Below are 19,706 nucleotides of genomic sequence, written 5' to 3' on the forward strand. Positions count from 1 at the left end.
AGAATTCACCCACCGGGGAAGGGGTGGGGGGGGGGGGGAGAAGAGAAACCATACTTTAAAACCCCCACCGCTTTCCCGCTCGCTCCGTTCTGAAAGTTGTTGTTAAAGCCCCGGGGGCGGAGCGTCTCCTTGCAGCAAGCGAAGCCGAGCCCTTGACGCAATACCCAGCAGCTGAAGCCCGGAAAGGAACTGGCCCGGCGGAGTGGGAGGGAAGGCAAGAACGAGGCTTTTTGTTTAAACCAACCAATGGGCGCAGGCCGTCGCCAGAGATTGACAACCAGGGTCAGGTGCGGCCCCTGCCAATGAGCTGCTCGTGCAGGGATTTGACAGACGCACGCACAAAACCCAAGGCCTTATTGTTGCAGGGTGCTTTGGGGTTTGTTTGGGGAAGATTTTTCTTGCTGATGTAGGAAGGATTTCCAAGCGGGTGGAACCGGCGGCTCCTTGTGCCCCCACCCTCCTCGGCTGCGGATTCATCCCTTGAAGAGGTCGCCACGACTCTCCACTCTGCTGATCTCGCATTCTGGAGGGGCACTTTGGACTGATTTATTCTTCATTGGGGCGGACATCTAACAGGACGTTCGGTCGGAAATCAAGGCACTGCAGCTGAAGTTTGTGTGCGTCCAAGGCTGGGAGGCAGAAAGCTCATTTATTTCTTAGCTCATCCCTTATTCTTCGAGTTATTTGCCTCCCACCCCCGGCCGCCGCGAGCATCCCAGGTAAAGCTTTCTTCCTCTCCGCACCTTCCCTCCCCTGGCATTCATTTCCTTTCCCTTTCAAATGAGGTTGCACGGGGGGGGGGGGCTCTGAATTGCTTTTCTCTTCTTTCCTTATATCTCCCTCCCACCAAGAAGGACGAGCAACCGCGTGCTGCTTTTGTTATTATGGAGAAGTGAACGTAGCCGCAGACTGCAAGGGATTCCTTGGCGGGAGGGCCATCTACCCTTTCCATGCTTACTCAGGAGGCAGTAAATGGGACCTGCCCCCCGGGAAGCATATAGAGGAGACTGCCCAAGGGTGCTAACGAGCACTAGCTAGAAACGTCATCCTGTAAGAGGCTTACTCAGCCACTAATGAGCTGCAGCCTCAGGACGAAGTTATCTGTATTTAACTTGGGATCTCTTTTGTCTCCGCTCCCTGGCTTTAATGTTCCCGCTTTATTTTTTTATAATTTTCTCAAACGTTCCAATCGGTTGTTGAGGATTGATATGTATGCGTTTCTTTCCTTCATTTATGCCCTGCGTTTCTCCCCAACACGGTTCTGCTTTCCCCCCATTTTATGCTCACCACAACCCTGTGAGGTAGGTTAGGGGGTTAGGCTGGCCAGCCCAAGGTCACCAGCGAGCTTCCCCTGGCCCAGAGGATTCAGAGCGGGGCCTCCGAGATCCTAGTCCGACGCTCTGATCACTCCACCAGGCTGGTGTAGAATTTGCAACATGGGCGGGGGTGGGATGCAATGGGTAATAGATACGGTGCTGACTGTTCGTTGCTACTGGCGAGATTTTTAAAAGGCTCCTTACCAAGAGCCTCCTCTCCTCTCTGACCTTGGACACCCTCTCCTGTGGGGCGCGGGAGGGGGACGACTAGGGTGGCTCAGCGGTGAGAGAAATGCCCTTAGGGTTGGGCTTGCTGGGAACCAGTTTCTTCGCACGTTGCAAAGCTGAGTGAGCTCTGGTGCTGCAGGGAGCCGCCAGGATTGAGCATTGCGTTTTACTCTCTCGACGGTACAGCTCACTCTTTTGCGGAGTTTCCCTTCGTTCTGCACCCCTCTCGGGTGGGGTTAGGGAGATTAGCATGTGCTTTAAAAAAACCCAGTTGAGGGGCAGTGATGCCTTGAAGATACACAGGAAGTGGCTTGACACTCGCCTTCTTTGTAGAAGAACGGCTATTTTCCCTTGTTCAGTTCTGAAAAGAGGCCAAACCGGATCCCGGGAGCAGCGGACTTGCTTTCAATTGAGTTACCCCAGGGATGGATGCGGTTTCCTAATAGCGCTGAACAGATGCCTTTGCATTTTCTTCTGCCCCTCGGGAATGTAGTGTTAATTCTCTCGCCGTTTCCTGCCTGTTTGGGGGAAGAGGAGTCTCTTGAGAGATGCTGTAAATTTACAGGGTGGCGGGTGTGACACCTAAAAAGCTATGCTTTGCGGCGCAGCAATCGTAAAGTAGGGGTAAGTTCTAACAACGTGTTTATTATTTGTTGTTTGTGACGACATGGGATTTGCCTGGCGTTGAGGGGAACTGATCTTAGGCAGTTTTGCCATGTGACAAGGCAGGGAAAGAAAACCGGTGACTTTCCTCCTATTGTAGGAACAGAAACGCTGCAAGTGCTGTGGTACTGCAGAAACTTATCTGCTTTGTTACCCCGGTATGCAGGGCTGTCTCTAAGGCATGGCTCATTACAGCCTTGTGACTTTGGCTACACTTTGCTCAGCTTCCTGCAGTGTGGGGGTGCCTCTTTCCAGCAAGGGGTGGGTTGGAAAGTGGGGCTTTATGTCCATGTGAATGGGCTTTCTCACTGTGACTGGAAAGAAGCCCAGCCAACGCCATATGAGGGGTGGAAATTAAAAGTGGAGGTCAAGCTGAGTTTTTGCTGCTTAGGCTATTTTGCATCTTGGCAGGCCTCTCTGCAGGGCGGCTGGTGTGGGTTGCGGAAGGGGGGCAAACCTACACGAGTCCCACCAAACTCCAAATGGGCCTGGTCTTAATCTTGGCTGAGACTGGAGTTCTTGTTTTGGCTAAAAGCTCTCTGGCAGCTGTCTGCCAAGTTCAGACGCATTTGGCTCCTGATGCCCTGAAAGAAGTATGTGGTTCGCCCTGTCTGCTGGCCCAGTTAGAAACTCACATGCTAATGCCAGCCAATTGGAGGCACTGATGCTAGGGAGGAGGGGGTGATTGTAGAGACAGCTGCACCCACACTGCTGTGCCCCCTGCTGGACAAGAACGCCTTCCCCATCCTATTTTTTCAAGCAGAATTGTATCTTACTAACATATGAAGTGGTCTTATACTGCACCTGGCTGTTCTTCCTGGCAGAAAACGAAGAGTTTCAGACTGAGAAAGGCATCTCCCAACACCTGCTGCATGAGATCCTTTAACTGGAGATACCAAGGATTAAACCTGGGACCTAGTGTGTGAAAACAGTGTACTTTATTGCTAAGCTACCTACAGCTCATCTCCAGAGAGAGATCAACATATCTATTTCTTCCTTGCTAGTCAGGTGACAAACTGCACACCACCAGCTCCCTGGGCAGTCCCAGCCCTCCCTTTCACCCTTCTTGGAGCCCTCCTCCGTGCTTATATTCCAAGCAGAAGAATTAAGTAGCTCACTTGCCTCTATGTTGCCCTGTTCATACTGATTTCAGTGTTCTGGCTTTGCCCAAGGAACTCTGGAAATTATAGTTGTGCAAGTGTGTTAAAGAAATTTCTCCACAAAACTCTTAACTCCTGGAGTTTTCATAGCTACATTGGATTAAAACTAATTCAAGCTTGTATTTCATGTATGTTTGGATTGGTTGAATCAGGTTTTAAACAGAAGTTGTCAAAAGGAAAGGCCTTGTACTACGCATTTTAACATGCCTTAAAGACTAAACATCTCAGGCTAAGGCAGCTTCTCTTTTGGGATGATGTATAACCTGTTGATTTACCCATGATTTCCCAGGGAGCATTTTTCAGTTGGAGAATGGAATTGAGATGAAGCAAATAGGGTTTGATGGATTAATGGTTGTGACAGAAGCATGGTTGTCACTTATCTGTAGCTGCATTGAGCTGGTAAAATTATGGTTATATGATGGAAAGAGATGGCAGATGACTGATTTGGGATGGATTTTGATTTATTTAGACTGAAAAGGAATTGTGATAGAAACAGGATAAACTGCTTGATGTAGGGATAGTTGTGAAAGAAGTTACATTTTGAGTGGCTAGTCTAGCCACTTATTTATCTCTCTGGTCTAAATGAAGCCAAAGAAAATGTTGTTAAATTCTAATCCCTTTCCCTCAACTTTGACTGCTTAACTTATATGTATGCTGTACTGTTCTAAAATCCATTCCCTGATTAGCATGCATGTTTTGGGCAAGCTACAGAATAGAAACACATTGTAGTCCCTGTGAAGGCTTCTTAGGTACTTTTAAGAACAGGGCATAAAAGGGGAGGCGGCCCTGGGGTAGTCCCAAAGTATAGTATGGGTTTCTGTGGACCTCTTCTCTCCAGTTATGCATGACACAATGATATTTCTAAGACCTGTCCACTGTCTTTATCTGGCCCCTGCTGATGAATTCACAGTTCTTACATCCCCCTTCATCTGCTTCTTCCCCAGGTACTTTAGCACAAGTGGGAGCTTTCCTTGACCATGTCCCGGCGAAGCCAGCGCCTTGGCACTGTCCGTTATTACCAAAGTGATGATGTCGATGATGGTAGTAGCAGCAGCGGTGGGGGTTCACTGCTTGGTGGCCAGCAGGCCCTGTTCAAAGACAATTCCAACAGGTAAGTTAGAAGCAAAGAAAAAGAGAACCAGTATCTTTCCCTTTACCTGAGTTTCTTTGCATCTTTCTTCAAAACAAGCTTGCTGTTGCTCCTTTCCCCATTCCTGGGTTGGCAAGCTGTGGTTTACAAGACAGGATAGGAAGAGGCAAGCAGTGCAGAAGGTCCCAGGTTCAATCCCTGGCATCTCCACTAAAAAGGGTCTAGTCACAAATAGGCGTGAAAAAACTCAGCTTGAGATCCTGGAGAGCTGCAGTAGGTGGTGTGAAAGACCTCTGACTGAGACCCACTGCTAGTCTGAGTAGACAATACTGACTTTGATTGACTGAGGGTCCAAGTCAGGATAAGGCAGTTTCATGGGTTCATATAGTGCTCTTTTTTGTGTGCTCTTTTGTTTTTAGTGCTCTTTTTTGTTAGAGCTCTAGCTAATTAAAAGCAGGCTGAACTATCAAATCTGATTCTATGCATTCCAGCAATTAAAAATAAAAGAAAAATATTCTATATTTTGCATATTGGTTTTTCAGTATTTGGTGCACAGTTTCAGCAGCTGGAGTTGTCTGAGCTTCAGAATTCCAGATTTTGGAATTTAAAATCTGCAACATAAATATCATGGGGAAATATGTTGTGGAACTAGTTTCATCTCATCTTGGTTTCTCAGCAGTATTATCAAGGCAGTATTGCCTGGAATTCTGCAGACTTGTCATGAGTTGTTAAAAGACTCTTCATTCTGAGCACTTCAATATCACCCTTGCCGGATTCTCCCACATCTGTTTTGTGATAACCTTCCCTGTTTCCCAGAGTCCTCCCTGGTCTTTTTTTTTGCCAAGCAGCAGCATGGCCACACCCTGTCTGATGCAGAGCTTCATTACCACACTGGTTTAATTGGATGTGTGACAATATCAGTTTCTTCGGCTCCTCTAGTATTCTTGGCAGTTTACAGCATGGAGGTTCTGTCCTCTCCATTTCAATTCTCTTCAGTTAGAGGGGTTGTCTTCTGTTAGATGATGCTCTTGTGTCTAGGGGGAGCTTGTTAGGGCAGGCTTGTGAAACCCACTTGCCATATTGTCCCAAAGTGAGTAGCAATGACCTGCAGGCAAAGAAAGACTTTCTCAAAATGGAAGAGAGTGGTTCACCACCTTCAAGGCTATCAGTGTGGCACAAGTTGTTCACTTACATGTTTGCAGGTAGTCTAGTAAACCATTTTTGAGGACTACTTTGCAAGACTGTGGTTGCTCTGAAATGGAGGGAACTGCATCCTGGAGATTCAGAGACGTGGCAACAGGGCAGTTGTGTGATACCTTAGGTCCTCAGTCCCCTGCTGTTCTGGGACATTTTTGTAGCTACCAACAGTATTTTGAACAAGTGTTATTCTTTCAAGATTTTAACAACAATTAAAAATTTGTGTGTAGCGCTTTACACATCTGGCCTATAACAGCAGTAGTTGATAGCCACATGATAGAAGCAGAGTTGTGGAAGGGCGAGAGCTGCATTTGTTTGTTTTTTAATTCAAGATGAACAGAGTCCATTTTGAAAGGTTTTCCATTCTCTTTGTGAATGTCACATTGCTGCTTTTCTAGACTCTGGCAAGGCTGGGAGCACGTGCCCATGATGTGCCCAATTTAACCCTCTCAAGAAGTAATGGTCACATTCATGAGTAGCTAGCTTCAACTTTGATGTGATTGGCTTCCCCTCAGCATTGTGGTGTTTCCTTGCACCTCCTGAATTTTTCCTGCCCTTCCTGAGATGTTACCCAAACTTGCTTTTCTGTGATTTTTGAGAAAGATGGCAGCAAAGCTGGGATGACACCCATGTGGATTTTATTTATTTACTTAGAAAATGTTTATGTCACATTTCAAAGAATCTGCCCAAGGTGGCATATTAAAATAACAGAAAACATTAAAAGGTGATCCAAACCCAGCATTAAAATATCCAGCTCCGTATACAAAGATTAACCATAAGGACTCCACTGACAGCTTAAAATAACAGTTTCTAGTGTTTTAAAAAACATAATGTTCTTGATTAACAGTGTGGGTGAACAGAAGTGTTTTGTTGTGTCAACTGGATTAACAAGCAGTGTAGATACCTGGTGAACCTCAATGGGAAGGGCATTCCGTAAGCCGGTTCTATGACTGGAAAAGGCTGGATGGGAAAGTGTCACCCCCTTGGCACCATTTTTCAAGCCCAGTCCCCCATTGGATTTTTTCTTTATAATGCTATAATGGTATTCAATTGCTGATAGCAACATATCTATCAGTTTCTCTGAATTCCTGGCTGTCATGCTTTGTTTTGGTTTTCCTTGTGGAGATATATCTTCCCCTTTATATCTCTGCAAGGAAAGGGGCTACTTCTTTTTAAATTGGAAACCCAGAGAACAAGATAGACACATTGTGGTTTGTTTTGAATAGAGAAAAGCCTTGGTTGGAGTGGGATGTCTGCGGCAGGGAACTGGGATAGAGACAATACAGGGAAACCTGCCACATGGATGCCCTGTTGTTGCATAACATCAGCCTGTGCCCATTTGGACAACACAGCCAGAGGCATGACAAACAAGGGAATTGCGTTTCTTGATTTGTTTAACAACCTGTCCTACCCCACTAGTTGGGTTCAGGCTGGCTCCCAACACGTAGATGTACAGTTTAAATGATTAAAACATAATACTGTAAAAAGTTTTATACAAAATCACAAGATGGTGACAACATAACTAAAGTGCTCTCACAGATTTTCCCTCGTATATGTGCTCAGTTGTATCGGTTATTAGAGTGGCCAAATTCCCACCAATCAATACATAACAATACCTCTGCCTCATGTAGCGGGTAGAGTAGATGAATAGATGGGTAGGGGAAGCCTTACAGTGGTTCTCCTCTTTTCTCTGTGATTGGGGTCAAAGGGTGGCAATTGGTGAGCAGATCTCCCTGTGGCACTCACTCGAATGTGGTGTGCCTCAGGGAGCTATTATTTTGCCAATGATGTTTAACATCTATATGTGCCCCCTTGCCCAGATTGCCCGAGATTTTGGGCTGGGTTATCTCCAGTATGCAGATGACACCCAGCTCTATCTGCTGATGGACGGTCATGCAGACGCCGCCCCAGAACATCTGACCAAGGTGCTAGAAGCTGTGGCTGGATGGATTCAGTTAAGCCGGCTGAAGCTTAATCCAGCTAAGATGGAGGTCCTGTACCTGAGCCAAGTGGGTCTCCCTACCCTGGATGGTGCTCCTCTTGTGCCATCCCAGAAAGTGAGGAGTCTGAGCATGACACTGGATGTCTCCCTTTCCATGAAGGCCCAGGTCACAGCAGTTGCGCGATCAGCATCCTATCTGACCCCCCATGACTTAGCTACAGCGATCCATGCAATGGTCACTTCCAGATTGGTCTACTGTAACTCGCTTTACGCAGGCTTGCCCCTGAGGCTGATTCGGAAACTCCAGCTGGTGCAAAATGTGGCTGCACAGCTAGTAACTGGACTGCCTTTATGGGCAGGCAGTCTGCCAATGCTGTGCACATTGCACTGGTTACCAATTGAGTACCGAATCCGCTTCACGGTTTTGGTATTGACCTTTAAAGCCTTACGCGGCCTGGGACCGACATACTTGCAGGACCGCCTCTCCCCATACGAGCCCCGAAGACTGTTGCGATCAGTCAACCAATACCTTTTGGCCATCCCTGGCCCAAAGGACGTCTGGCTTGTCTTGACCAGGGCCAGGGCTTTTTCGGCCCTGGCCCCAGCCTGGTGGAATCAGCTCCCTGTGGAGGTCCGGGCCCTACCGGATTTACTTCCGTTTCGTAGGGCCTGCAGGATGGTGCTGTTTCGCCAGGCCTTTGGTTGAGGCAGGCAGACGTCCCTTCATTCTTCTGCTTATACCATCTATTGCCCTCCTCCACAATGGGCTATAAAATTACAACGAGCCGGAATATCTGTTTTATCTGAAATATGTGCCTGCCCGCCTATGTATATTTTTGTAGTTGCATTTTATTGGTATATTATTGAGTTATTACTGTGTTTGAATTGTTTTGTTATGACTGTGATCTGCCCTGAGCCCGTATGGAAAAGAGCGGAATATAAATCAACCAAATAAATAAGGGTGGGGGAGTGAGGGACAATCTAATATGGTGGTGTTACTAACGTTACAGAAGCTATCCAATATGTGCCAATGGAGCCAAGCATAAGGAGATCTTCTTGGAAATGGATCTGGTGTTATTCAATTAGACTTATTCCCAGGAAGTGCTCTTAGGATTGCAGCCTTTATCACTTATATTGGTGGCCCATACAACTTGTGTTTCATATAATACTCCAGATAGCACTGGGTATGGTAGCTGAGAAAAAGAAAACCATTTTCTGAGCAACAAAATGCAGCAGTGGTAAAATACTTCCATTTCCTTGCCACAGAAACACTTCATTAAGAAAGCACAGCAGTTCATTAGGGGCTGCAGAGAACAATGCACCTGTGGATGTTGCACTGGATTGTCTTGCCACATAGGGCAATTCAGTTCTGTGTGACTGCTGTAGCGTCAATAGCAGACTGTCTACATGTGTAGATGCAGGCCTAGTTGGCTTTAGAAGTGTCGCTTCTTGAAATGAAACCTTCTAGTGCTTGAGTGGACTTTCAAAGCAGTGCTCTCTTGGCATCAGGGCAGAGCACATCAGGCTGGGGACAGATTTGGGGGGTGTCTGAGGATTGGATCCCAGTGATTCTTGGTGCGTTTGGAGCAGTGCCCAACAGCATGGAATGGAGCCCAGTGCAGATTGACTTGAAATGTACACCTTTTTTAAAAAAATAAAGAACAGCTGAGAGGAGAAACATGCCTTTGTCCTTCACTTGGCTGGCAAGTAGCCCAGAAGGGAAAAAATGCCAGCCAGGATGTGTGTTCTTGTTTTCGCTGGCCAGTGGCAACCCCATTAGCAATGGCTTAATCTTTGGGGGGAAATAAGTTTCTACATTTCCTGTGAGCAGCTGCTAGGTGCTGAGGCTGACACCATTCTGGAAACCCACAGCTGCTGCAGAGGAAACAGGAAGGAAGTAGAATGGGCGAAACCATGGGCAATGTGTTCTCTGTTCTCCAGCGCATCTCCTCTGCTTGGTTGGAAGTTGTGTAGGCAGCTGAAAGATTTTGCCACCTGCCTGTGAAGTTCCTGTTCTGTTTTGTTTTTTGCAGAAGTTGTAGCGCTAGGGAGAAATAGCTGCTTGTGCTTTTTAAAACATCACCCATTTTGAGCTTGAATCTCTGCAGGGTTCAAAAGGTTTGTCTTTGCATCACCCACATCATCGTCCCACATCTCTGAGCAAAAAAGTCATTCTGGTTTGCTTCTGAGATGGAAATCCCCATCCCTATGTTAGGCTTTGCAGTTGTCTGAAAATCCGTTATCTAATCAAGAAAAATAGCACTGAGACAGGAAGCCATCACCACCACAGCAAATGTGAGCCACTGTGGCTAGCTCAGTGTTTCCGGAACTTTTAACACTTAAGAACATAAGAGAAGCCATGTTGCATCAGGCCAATGGCCCATCCAGTCCAACACTGTGTCACACAGTGGCCAAAAAAATTGGTTTATATATATATATACACACAAACACTGTGGCTAATAGCCACTGATGGACCTCTTCTCCATATTTTTATCTAACCCCCTCTTGAAGCTGGCTATGCTTGTAGCTGCTACCACCTCCTGTGTCAGTGAATTCCACATGTTAATCACCCTTTGGGTGAAGAAGTACCTCCTTTTATCCGTTCTAACCCGACTGCTCAGCAAATTCATCGAATGCCCACGAGTTCTTGTATTGTGAGAAAGGGAGAAAAGTACTTCTTTCTCTACCTTCTCCATCCCATGCATAATCTTGTAAACCTCTATCACCCCGCAGTCGACATTTCTCCAAGCTAAAGAGACCCAAGCGTTTTAACCCTTCTTCATAGGGAAAGTGTTCCAAACCTTTAATCATTCTAGTTGCCCTTTTCTGCACTTTTTCCAATGCTGTAATATCCTTTTTGAGGTGAGGTGACCAGAATTGAGACCGCACCATCGATTTATACAGGGGCATTATGATACTGGCTGATTTGTTTTCAATTCCCTTCCTAATAATTCCCAGCATGGCGTTGGCCTTTTTATTGCAATTCCACACTATCTTGACATTGTCAGTGAGTTATCTACCACGACCCCAGGATCCCTCTCTTGGTCAGTCTCTGCTAGTTCACAACCCATCAACTTGTATTTGTAGCTGGGATTCTTGGCCCCAAGGTGCATTACTTTGCACTTGGCCACATTGAACCTCATCTGCCACGTTGACGCCAACTCACCCAGCCTCAACAGATCCCTTTGGAGTTCCTCACAATCCTCTCTGGTTCTCACCACCCTGAACAATTTAGTGTCCTCTGCAAACTTGGCCACTTCACTGCTTGCTCTCAACTCCAAATCATTTATGAACAAGTTAAAGAGCATGGGGCCCAGTACTGAGCCCTGTGGCACTTCACTGCTTACCGTCCTCCACTGCGAAGACTGCCCCTTTACACTCACTCTCTGCTTCCTATTAATTAGCCAGTTTTTGATCCACAAGAAGACCTGTCCTTTTACTCCATGACTTTTGAACTTACTAAGGAGCCTTTGATGAGGAACTTTATCAAAAGCTTTCTGGAAGTCAGGGTAAACAATATGTATCGGGTCTCCTTTGTCCACATGTTTGTTCACCTCCTCAAAGAAATGTAACAGGTTAGTGAGGCAAGATCTTCCCTTACAGAACCCATGCTGAGTCTTCCTCAATAACTTGTGTTCATCAATGTGACTACTCATTCTGTCCTTGATAATGGTTTCTACCAACTTTCCCAGTATTGAAGTCAGATGTCTGGCCTGTAGTTTCCCGGATCTCCTCTGGAACCCTTTTTAAAGATGGGGATGACATTTGCTACCTTCCAGTCCTCGGGAACAGAAGCCCTTGTGAGCCCACACTGCTTTCTTCCTTCTCCTTAGAACAATCCATCTGTTCTGTGGGTGAATTCATGCACAGTTGCACAGTGCAGCCCACTGTTGCGTATGGGGGTATGTGGATTGGAACATCACTTCAACACCAGCATGATAAAAGAAGAGTGTGCTGTCGAGTCCCAGCTGGTCCAACCATGGGGTGTTCAAGGCTAGAGATGAGCAGAGATGTTTTGCCATTGCCTTTGTCAGCAGGGCAACCCTGGGTCATCTTTGGAGGTCTCCTGACTGTGGCTGAACCCTTCTTAGCTCTTAAGTCTCTCTAGTTCAGGCCAAGCTGGGCTATTTGGGCCACTCCAGTGCGAAAAGGGGAACATAATAAAAGTTTCAACAAGAAGACTTTGTGAGAACAAAGCTCTTCCAGGGAGGAATATGGGACACAATCCTTTTCTTGCCTCAGACATCAAACATGCCTCATCCCATCATTTGGGAATCAGGGGTGCACTGAATCATAGGTTCTTTAGCGACCCACCCAATCTCAGAAGGTGAGGGTAAAATAAGATCATCCAGGTGCACTGCCTCTCACTTGTGAAAGGAAGTGAGGGATAACAAGTGTAATAAGTGCCATTTCATTATTATCCCAGCCTTCTGTTTATTAGCTCATCCTTTGGCTTAAAGCACATGTACATTTTTTTGAGTGTCCCTCCACCACACCTGATTTTATCTTCATGATGATCTTGTGACATTAGTCTGAAAAATAGCTTGGTGGAGCTTGGATTTGAACCTGGGATTCCTTGGTCTGAGTCCATTCCTCTAATCATTGTGCCTGGTTGGAGTGGAGATCTGCACTTATGGATACTGTAGGCCACTGGTATGTTGTCTGATGCACAACAGTGCAAGAGATGCTCCACTCCCCTCTTTCTTCACAAGTTAGGTCAACCGCAGTCTAGCGACTAGAGGTTTGTTATCAGTTAGCACAACTTTTTCTCTGTGTGGGGCGGCCTCTGCCTTTCCCTTCCCTGCTTTTCTTTCTTCTCCTGTGTCCTCCATTATCACACCAGGATGTAAACTCATTACTGTTTCTACTCCTGCAGCCGAAGCATACGAAAGAAGTCAAACAGCATAAAGCGTCCCTCTCCAGCCCTTAGCCTGGGATCTAACACAGCTGGGCATACCACCTACTACAGTGAGTCTGTGATTAGCGAGTCCTACCTGAGTGACGGCAGGGGGAGTTCTGCCCGGACCAGTGCTGCCTTGGAAGAGCCACTGAATAGCAGCTCTTACTGGAGTGAGTATTCTTCTCTCTTCAGCACAAATTGCACAGAAGTCCTGCACAATGGGTCTGCCGCCACTCCCCCCACCCCCATTGCATTTTTTAGATTCTGCAATTCTTGCAAAAGCTGATCCACAGCCTGTGTGATAATGTCGTCTCCATTGCAATAATACATACCTGGTCTGCAGCATGACAATGTAAGCACAGTTATTGTGGTTATTCGCTTTGGTGATAAAAATGACCTTTTAATCTTCTTTTCCAAAACCCTGTGAGGTGGGTACCCAGTTACAGGAGAGTCAATTCAAGTGCATGCAAAAAGTTCAAAACATTTAACTGTAGAAGCACTTCCAAGCAATGCCTGGGTGGCAATGCTCTTAGATGCTCCAGTTTGCAAACAGGCAGCTTTGAATAGTAAGTTGATACTGCATTTAAAAGGCTGAACGGTGGAGTGGTGAAATACCAGGTGAGGATGTGTTTTGAGAATCTGTGACAAGGCCACAGGAGCTCATGCAAGGACTATCAGCTGGTAGGTTTCTTGGATCCTTAAGCTTGAACAAAAATATTGAGGGTATTTTAATGCACATTTTGGTTGTATTCTATGGAAACAGTTACATACTTGGAAGCTAGTTGGGGAAGAAAAGGGATGTACAATTTCTGAACTACTTTAAACTGGGAAATGTGTTTTAGCAAGCCTGAAGCCTTTGGAATTCAGTTACATTTACTGTGGAGAAAGGTGAACAAGAATGGCCTAGTTTCTCCCTAAAGAGAGTTCATGTTTCCTGGATAGATGATGAATCTTTGACTAGAAGAAGAAGAGGCACTGGAGGTGCAGAGTCCAGTAAAATCAACGGGTTGGCAGAAAGGAAGACTTATGACACCTATGCTTCTTCATCAGGCTACTCCTCTGAGGATGACTATGCAGGTACAGAAATGCTCTTGCCCCAAAGGGAGCCACTCTGAGTTGGCCTTGTTTTGTTTTTTTAAGTTGGGTAACAGATCTATATATGTTTATCCTTCATTTGCCAAATAAAATCATTTCAAAACTGATCTAAAGAAGTTGTGTGTGCGTGCATGTGTGTGGTTGATGTTACCAACACTAGCCAATATTTTCCCCTCTTCATATACCCCTCTGGTGTTTTGCTGCTTTGGATTCAATTATCCTGACAAGTAGCAGGATAACCATTTCAAAATCTTGAGATCTGGGCATTCCTCCTGTCTTTTCAAGTTCTGAAGCAGCTGTGGAGGGACTAGTTTTGAAAAAGATGGGAGGGGGACAAGATCTTCTGGTCCTACTGCATCATGGGCTCAGTCCTTACAGCATTTTTTAAATGGCCAAATTCTTCTCTAAAATTGCATCTAGTTTGACTCTTGATTTGGATCAGTGTGTTAGTGCTGCCCCCTACTGGACTAGCCAAAGTATTCAGGAGACCCAGACTAGGCATAATCAGCCCCTAAGTCTCCTACCCATCCCCTCTGCCTTCTTGGGCAAGGCTCTGTCCTACTTTTTCCTTATATTTCACACCAAAGATTGGGGAGGAGGGGTGGAGAGACAATGCCCCCTTCTCCTGACTAACAGTTCTGTCTCTTGTAGGTCATACTTCCTTGGATCAGAATGCTTCTGGTTCTGTGTTCAGGAATGCGCTCTCCAAAGCAGGCTCTTTTCTGTGGCTGGTGCTGATATCACCAGGTAAATGAGTGGGGGGGACTGCTAAGTGTTTATTCACTGGCTTGATGTTCTATTGCACAGAGAAACTCTGAGGACACAGTTATATTTCCAAAATGTTTACAGGGGCCTCTTGATTTTTTGCCTATTTTCTGTACATCTCCTAATCCCTATTTTCAGTTCTGGCAGGGGATGTTTGAAAGCTTCCAATGCTGGTATTTCAGATGTTGGGAACTGTGCAGTTCCTGAGCTTCTCCCATGGTTCAAGGAAGCCCCTGAGTTCTGGTTGCAAGAGAGCCACAAATTTGTCTGACCTGAACATGCTACTGTTTAAGATGAGGATGAAAGAACCAGGAAAGTGACAAAAGAAAGCCATACTGGGATGAGCAGGCCTAACTCTCTGTTGCTTGCCATGTTCAAATTGTGGTTTGATGCAGAAATATCACTCATTTCAATGCTGAAACTGGTTTAGGATTAAGATGCAAATCTCTCATATACCCTGAACTTGCCTCTGTGTGGAAGAATGTAGCACATTGTTTTGTGCATTATGTAGTTATTTTTGTCTATTGTCTATATTGTACTTTAATTCACATTTTTTTCTGTAGTGAATCCAATATCTTCCTGCAATGATTTAAATATCAAGGACCCCATCTGTGCTACTGGAAATACTGTAGTGCATTCCAAGATAGGTACAGTTGGGGTGGGGGGCATGGATTACACATGCTCCATTTATCTTCCTGCAAACTGAAGTATCTGATGCCCTGAAATGCTCCCAGGATTTCCCTGTGGCGTTGTTTTGCAAGGGAAGATGGGATAGACTTTCTTTAAGAGTTGCTTGTTCCCTATTAATGTCCTAATAAAACAATCCCTAATCTTTTGAGACAGCTGTGGAGAGAGGCAGAATCCCATAGACCCATTCTGCTAATTGTGGCCATTTCCTTCCGCATCTAGTGAAACAGATCCATGACTTCAAGGGGCAGAGTTTGAAAATTTCTGCTGTATAGTTCTAATTTAAAAATCGGGCTGCCTGAAGTTGAAATGGCTGGTCATTAAAAATCCAAACCAGCAAATGAATGGCCTTTGCCAGTGCCTTGGGTGGGCCAAAGGCAGCCTGTGCTCTGTTCTCTGCAAGGAAATGGACAAATTAATCCTGAAAAAATGTTTTTGTCTAGAAATGCCAGCCAAAGAATGTTTTGGGGATGGAAGGAAGGTAGCATATTAATGCCCTGGCAGAAGACAAAAGGGGGAGGCATAGCTGTTACTAATGTTTCCCTGGGGGTTTTGCAGGTCGATTTTTTGGGCTCCTATACTGGTGGATTGGGACCACATGGTACCGCCTGACAACTGCAGCCTCGCTCCTGGATGTCTTTATCTTAACAAGGTCAGTACAGAAGAGAGTTTACAACACTACAGTTGGGGGCAACAGGAGTATGGAAGAGCTCCTGATGGATGGAGAAGGCAGGAAGTGAAGGTAGACAGCAAAGTAGAAATAGGAAACTTGAGATTTTCACAGTTCATACACAGTCCTGCAGTTTGCATCAGTTATGCCTCTTATCTTCATCCGGGCTGTCTGTTATAAGGTATCCCTGTATGCAACATAGTAGTAAGGAGAGCCAATAGCTGGTGAGAAAATAAGAACTCCGGAATCAGTGGTGCTGTTCTCCCTCTTTGTATCAGTAACTACAGCATGACATCTGCCAACCTGTCCGCTGCATTTTTATTCTCTTCATCCAAGGAGTTCAGATTCCCTGTTTTATTCTGACAAGAACCCTGTGAAGTAGATCGAGCAAGCTTTTTTGCTGAGTGGGGTTTTGAACCATAGTGTCCCCCTGTCACAGCCTCTCCATGAGGCCATCCTTGCTCTCCAGCCTGTGCTGCGTGTTTGTGCTGCAGGTTTCCCTGCTTCCCCTATCTGGTGAGGTGGGATGGAAGGAAGAAGACAGACTGCAGTGGTATCACAACATAATGATGTGTTGTAGTGGATAATGCAAAGAAAGGGGAGCAAGATGGGGGCCTTGAGCAATCACATTGATGCTTACTCCCTTCTCTCTTGTTTGGTGCTAGGAGCTATCCAGTCTTGAAGAAGCTTTTCTTGCTGCTGCTCGTGCTCTTGCTATTGACTGCGATTGGTTATGGTGAGTTTTTTAGGCATCCTTTGCCTGCACAGCCACAGACTACCGTGGATCAAAGTCACCATGTGTTCCTTGAAAGAAGGGGGGAAAGTAATAAATACAAGTTTTCTTTCTGGTTCAGGCCTGTGGAGTCTCATATTCTTTCTCATGCAGTGGCCAGCCAAAAGTAGGGCATGGTGGTGTCAGGTTCCCCCTGCTGTTTCTCGCATTGCAAATTGACTTTGCCTCTGAACACACAGGTTCCATCTTACAGTCACAGCTAATCACTTTTACTGGCCAGATTTTGCTGGCAAAGGATGCCTCCAAAGGATCAAAGCCACCATGTGTTCCTTGAAAGAAGGGGGGAAAGTAATAAATACGAGTTTCCTTCCTGGTTCAGGCCTGTGGAGTCTCTTATTCTTTCTCATGCAGTGGCCAGCCAAATGTAGAGCATGGCGGTGTCAGTTTCCCTCTGCTGTTTCCTGCATCTCGTTGCAAATTGTCTTAGACTGCCTCTGAACACGTAGGTTCCATCTTACAGTCACAGCTAATCACTTTTGCTGGCCAGATCCTTCATGAATTTGCCTAATCTTTTAAAATCCCGTCAGCTAATGGACATAGCTGTGTCTTGTGATCAATTCCACAAGTCAATTAGGTGCTGGGGAAAGGAAATACTTCCTCCTTTCTGTCCTAAATTTACTGCCAGTAGTTTTTACTGGGTGGCTCTGAAAGGCAATATTATGGTATTAAGAGACAAGCAGATCTTCCTTTTATGGATTCTGTTGTACATTCCAAAGTTATCTTTAACCAGATTCCTTTCTCTCTCTCCCTCTCTCCTTTCCCCCTCTCATGTTAGGTGGTTGGTATTTTTACCCTTTTGGGCTTTATCCTTCTATGTTTTCTTGGGGAGCTGCAAAGTCATCCCCCCCTGTTACCAAGAAGGTGTATGAAGCTGGAGATTTGATGACACTCTATGAGGTGAGTGCAGAACATCTCAAGGGTGTACTTTTGGGGGCTAGCAGCAGCATTTCTCTTTACCCATCCTCCAAATATCCAGAAATACACGTGAGCACTAGGCACTTCTCCTTTTAGTAATTTCCAGTTGTGCCATGTCTGGGGTCCATATGGTTCACTGCTGGATGTTGACTGTTGCTAAGCTGTAATCTAGGGTGAGGACAGGTACAGCCTTCTAAAGGGAGTTGCAACAGCTCTTCATTGCCTATCTTCTAAACCTTGTTTTGTGATTTGTGTGTCCAGTCAACCCATGTCCTAACCTGTCTCTTATGTGTCAGGTACCCTTGTCCACTTTTAATGTTGCTGTTATTAAAGCAACACATACGCATTCATGGCTACAGTCATTCATTTACCTTACCCCCCCCCCCCACACACACACACAAAGAAGAGGAGGAGATTGGATTTATACCTTGCCCTTCACTTCCCAAAGGAGTCTCAGAGGCTTACGATCGCCTTTCCCTTTCCCTCCCCACAACAGACACCCTGTGAGGTAGCTGGGGCTGAGAGAGCTCTGAGAGAACTGTTCTTGAGAGAACAGCTCTGAAAGAACTTGTGGATAATAAAAGGAAATCACCGGAAACAATGTAACTTTCACAAAACAGTGTACAAATATATTTAGTGAAAACTGAATTGAACAAAAAGAACAGAACACTGAGTATACAGTATGAATAATGTCACCACAAAGTCTTTCCACAGCCTGGAAGTCAGCTTCTTCTAATAGACACAGGGGTGGGCAAAATCCTTTGAACTCAGCATTCAACTCCAAATGGAGTTATTCAGTTTATATCCCACCCTCCTCACAGGTGGGCTCAGGGCAGGTTATAGGTAACATAAATTTTTATAATAACAGTACAGTTATCATATCATGTAAATTAGAAAGATTAAACATTGGGAAGGTAATAAAAACCAGCATAAGACATTGCCTTGGTAGCGACACTATGATATACGCTTCTGAGTCGTGCCAATGATGTTGGCCACTGACCACAAGGCAAGAGCTACTGGTAGAGGAGGCCAAGAGGTGGAGGAATTGGTAACATCTGCAGGCCTTTGCAAAAAATAAAGTGTAGACAAAGATGCACAAATGTGGTTGACATGATAGTATTACCAAATCCCCTTCTCACTCTTTGAATCTCCTTTTGTCTTTGTCCCTGGAGACCAATAAGTGCTTTAGCATCAGCAGGGATATATTGTTGCTTATTTGTATTATCTTTTGTTACTGTGGCCACTCTCTTTCCTTCCACACTACTTTGGTATCAACATTTAGATTGTAAAGTCTTTGGGGCAGAGGCCCATCTGTTTTGCTTGCATTACTCCAGTGGGCTTCAAACAATAGCAACCTGTTCTAGTCAGAGCCTGGCTGAATATAAGTGAGAAGGGTCTAGAAAAGCTTTCAAAGCTACAGAAGTAAAGTAAGTGGACAGTCATACACAAATGTCTGTTTAAACAAAATTGTTATAGCTGATTTGTAAAAAATGGGAAGAAAGTGCTGTGTTGAGCCTTTTTGGAGAGGGCTTTCTGCAACTGACTAGACACTTGAGGAAACACCCTGTTCTGCCCCCTCTGTTTTCTTCCTTGAGAAGATACTTCATGTATTGCAACATTAGGAGTAGTTAATCTGAGAGAAACGTCCCCCCAAACAGTGAACTGAAGCTTTCAAAGGCATTGAAGGTATTGCCCAGCATCTTAAACTGTGTTTGGAAGCAAGTAGGAAGTCAGGACAAGTGTATGTTCCCTGCCACCTGTGCCTCTTAGGCAACTCAAGCTACAGTGTCCTGCATTGTAGCTTCTGAACAACCTTCAAGGATAGCCTGACATATGCCATGTAACAGTATTCAATCATGGGTGGAACTAAAGTAGCCTTATGAACCTGGATTTTTCTCTTACTATCTCCGGATGAAAAGGCACAGCAGCGGGTTTTATCTCGACTTCAGGCCCTGGAGAAGCGTTTTGAAACCTTGGAGGATGTTGCGTCAGTGCTGGAACTCCAGAAAGGTGCAGCCACTACGGGAGCAGCTTTTCAGCAAGATGATATCTTGGTGCTTCTAGATGGGGTGGTGAAAAGACGAGAAACAGCCATGAGAGAGGATTTCCGCACAGAGACAGATCTTCATCTCCAGGTAGGGCAGCTGTGAAGGATCAGGGTACCTGGGGACTGAGGATCCAGAAGAAATAGATCCAGGGCTGTGGGTTTTAATTTGCTTTGAATGCTTAATCTCCAGTTTTGAAAGCTGTCTTGTCTCTCTAGGAAGAAGCACCTAGAACCTCAG

The 19,706-nt window shown here is 45.5% G+C and overlaps 1 protein-coding gene across 1 annotated transcript in view; it reads left to right on the top strand.

The window, feature by feature from the left end:
- The first annotated feature begins 295 nt into the window (after positions 1-295).
- Positions 296-19,706, top strand: part of SUN2 (Sad1 and UNC84 domain containing 2) — a 39,474-nt gene continuing 20,063 nt past the window's right edge. The window contains exons 1-9 of the mRNA XM_060245456.1: positions 296-719; positions 4,312-4,478; positions 12,473-12,666; positions 13,439-13,573; positions 14,243-14,338; positions 15,602-15,695; positions 16,379-16,449; positions 17,282-17,403; positions 19,341-19,556. Coding sequence (XP_060101439.1) covers positions 4,345-4,478; positions 12,473-12,666; positions 13,439-13,573; positions 14,243-14,338; positions 15,602-15,695; positions 16,379-16,449; positions 17,282-17,403; positions 19,341-19,556 — 1,062 coding nt within the window. The 5' untranslated portion in view covers positions 296-719; positions 4,312-4,344. The remainder of the gene's footprint in view (positions 720-4,311; positions 4,479-12,472; positions 12,667-13,438; positions 13,574-14,242; positions 14,339-15,601; positions 15,696-16,378; positions 16,450-17,281; positions 17,404-19,340; positions 19,557-19,706) is intronic.

This window comes from Heteronotia binoei, chromosome 8 (assembly GCF_032191835.1).
Source record: "Heteronotia binoei isolate CCM8104 ecotype False Entrance Well chromosome 8, APGP_CSIRO_Hbin_v1, whole genome shotgun sequence".
NCBI classification, from domain to species: domain Eukaryota; kingdom Metazoa; phylum Chordata; class Lepidosauria; order Squamata; family Gekkonidae; genus Heteronotia; species Heteronotia binoei.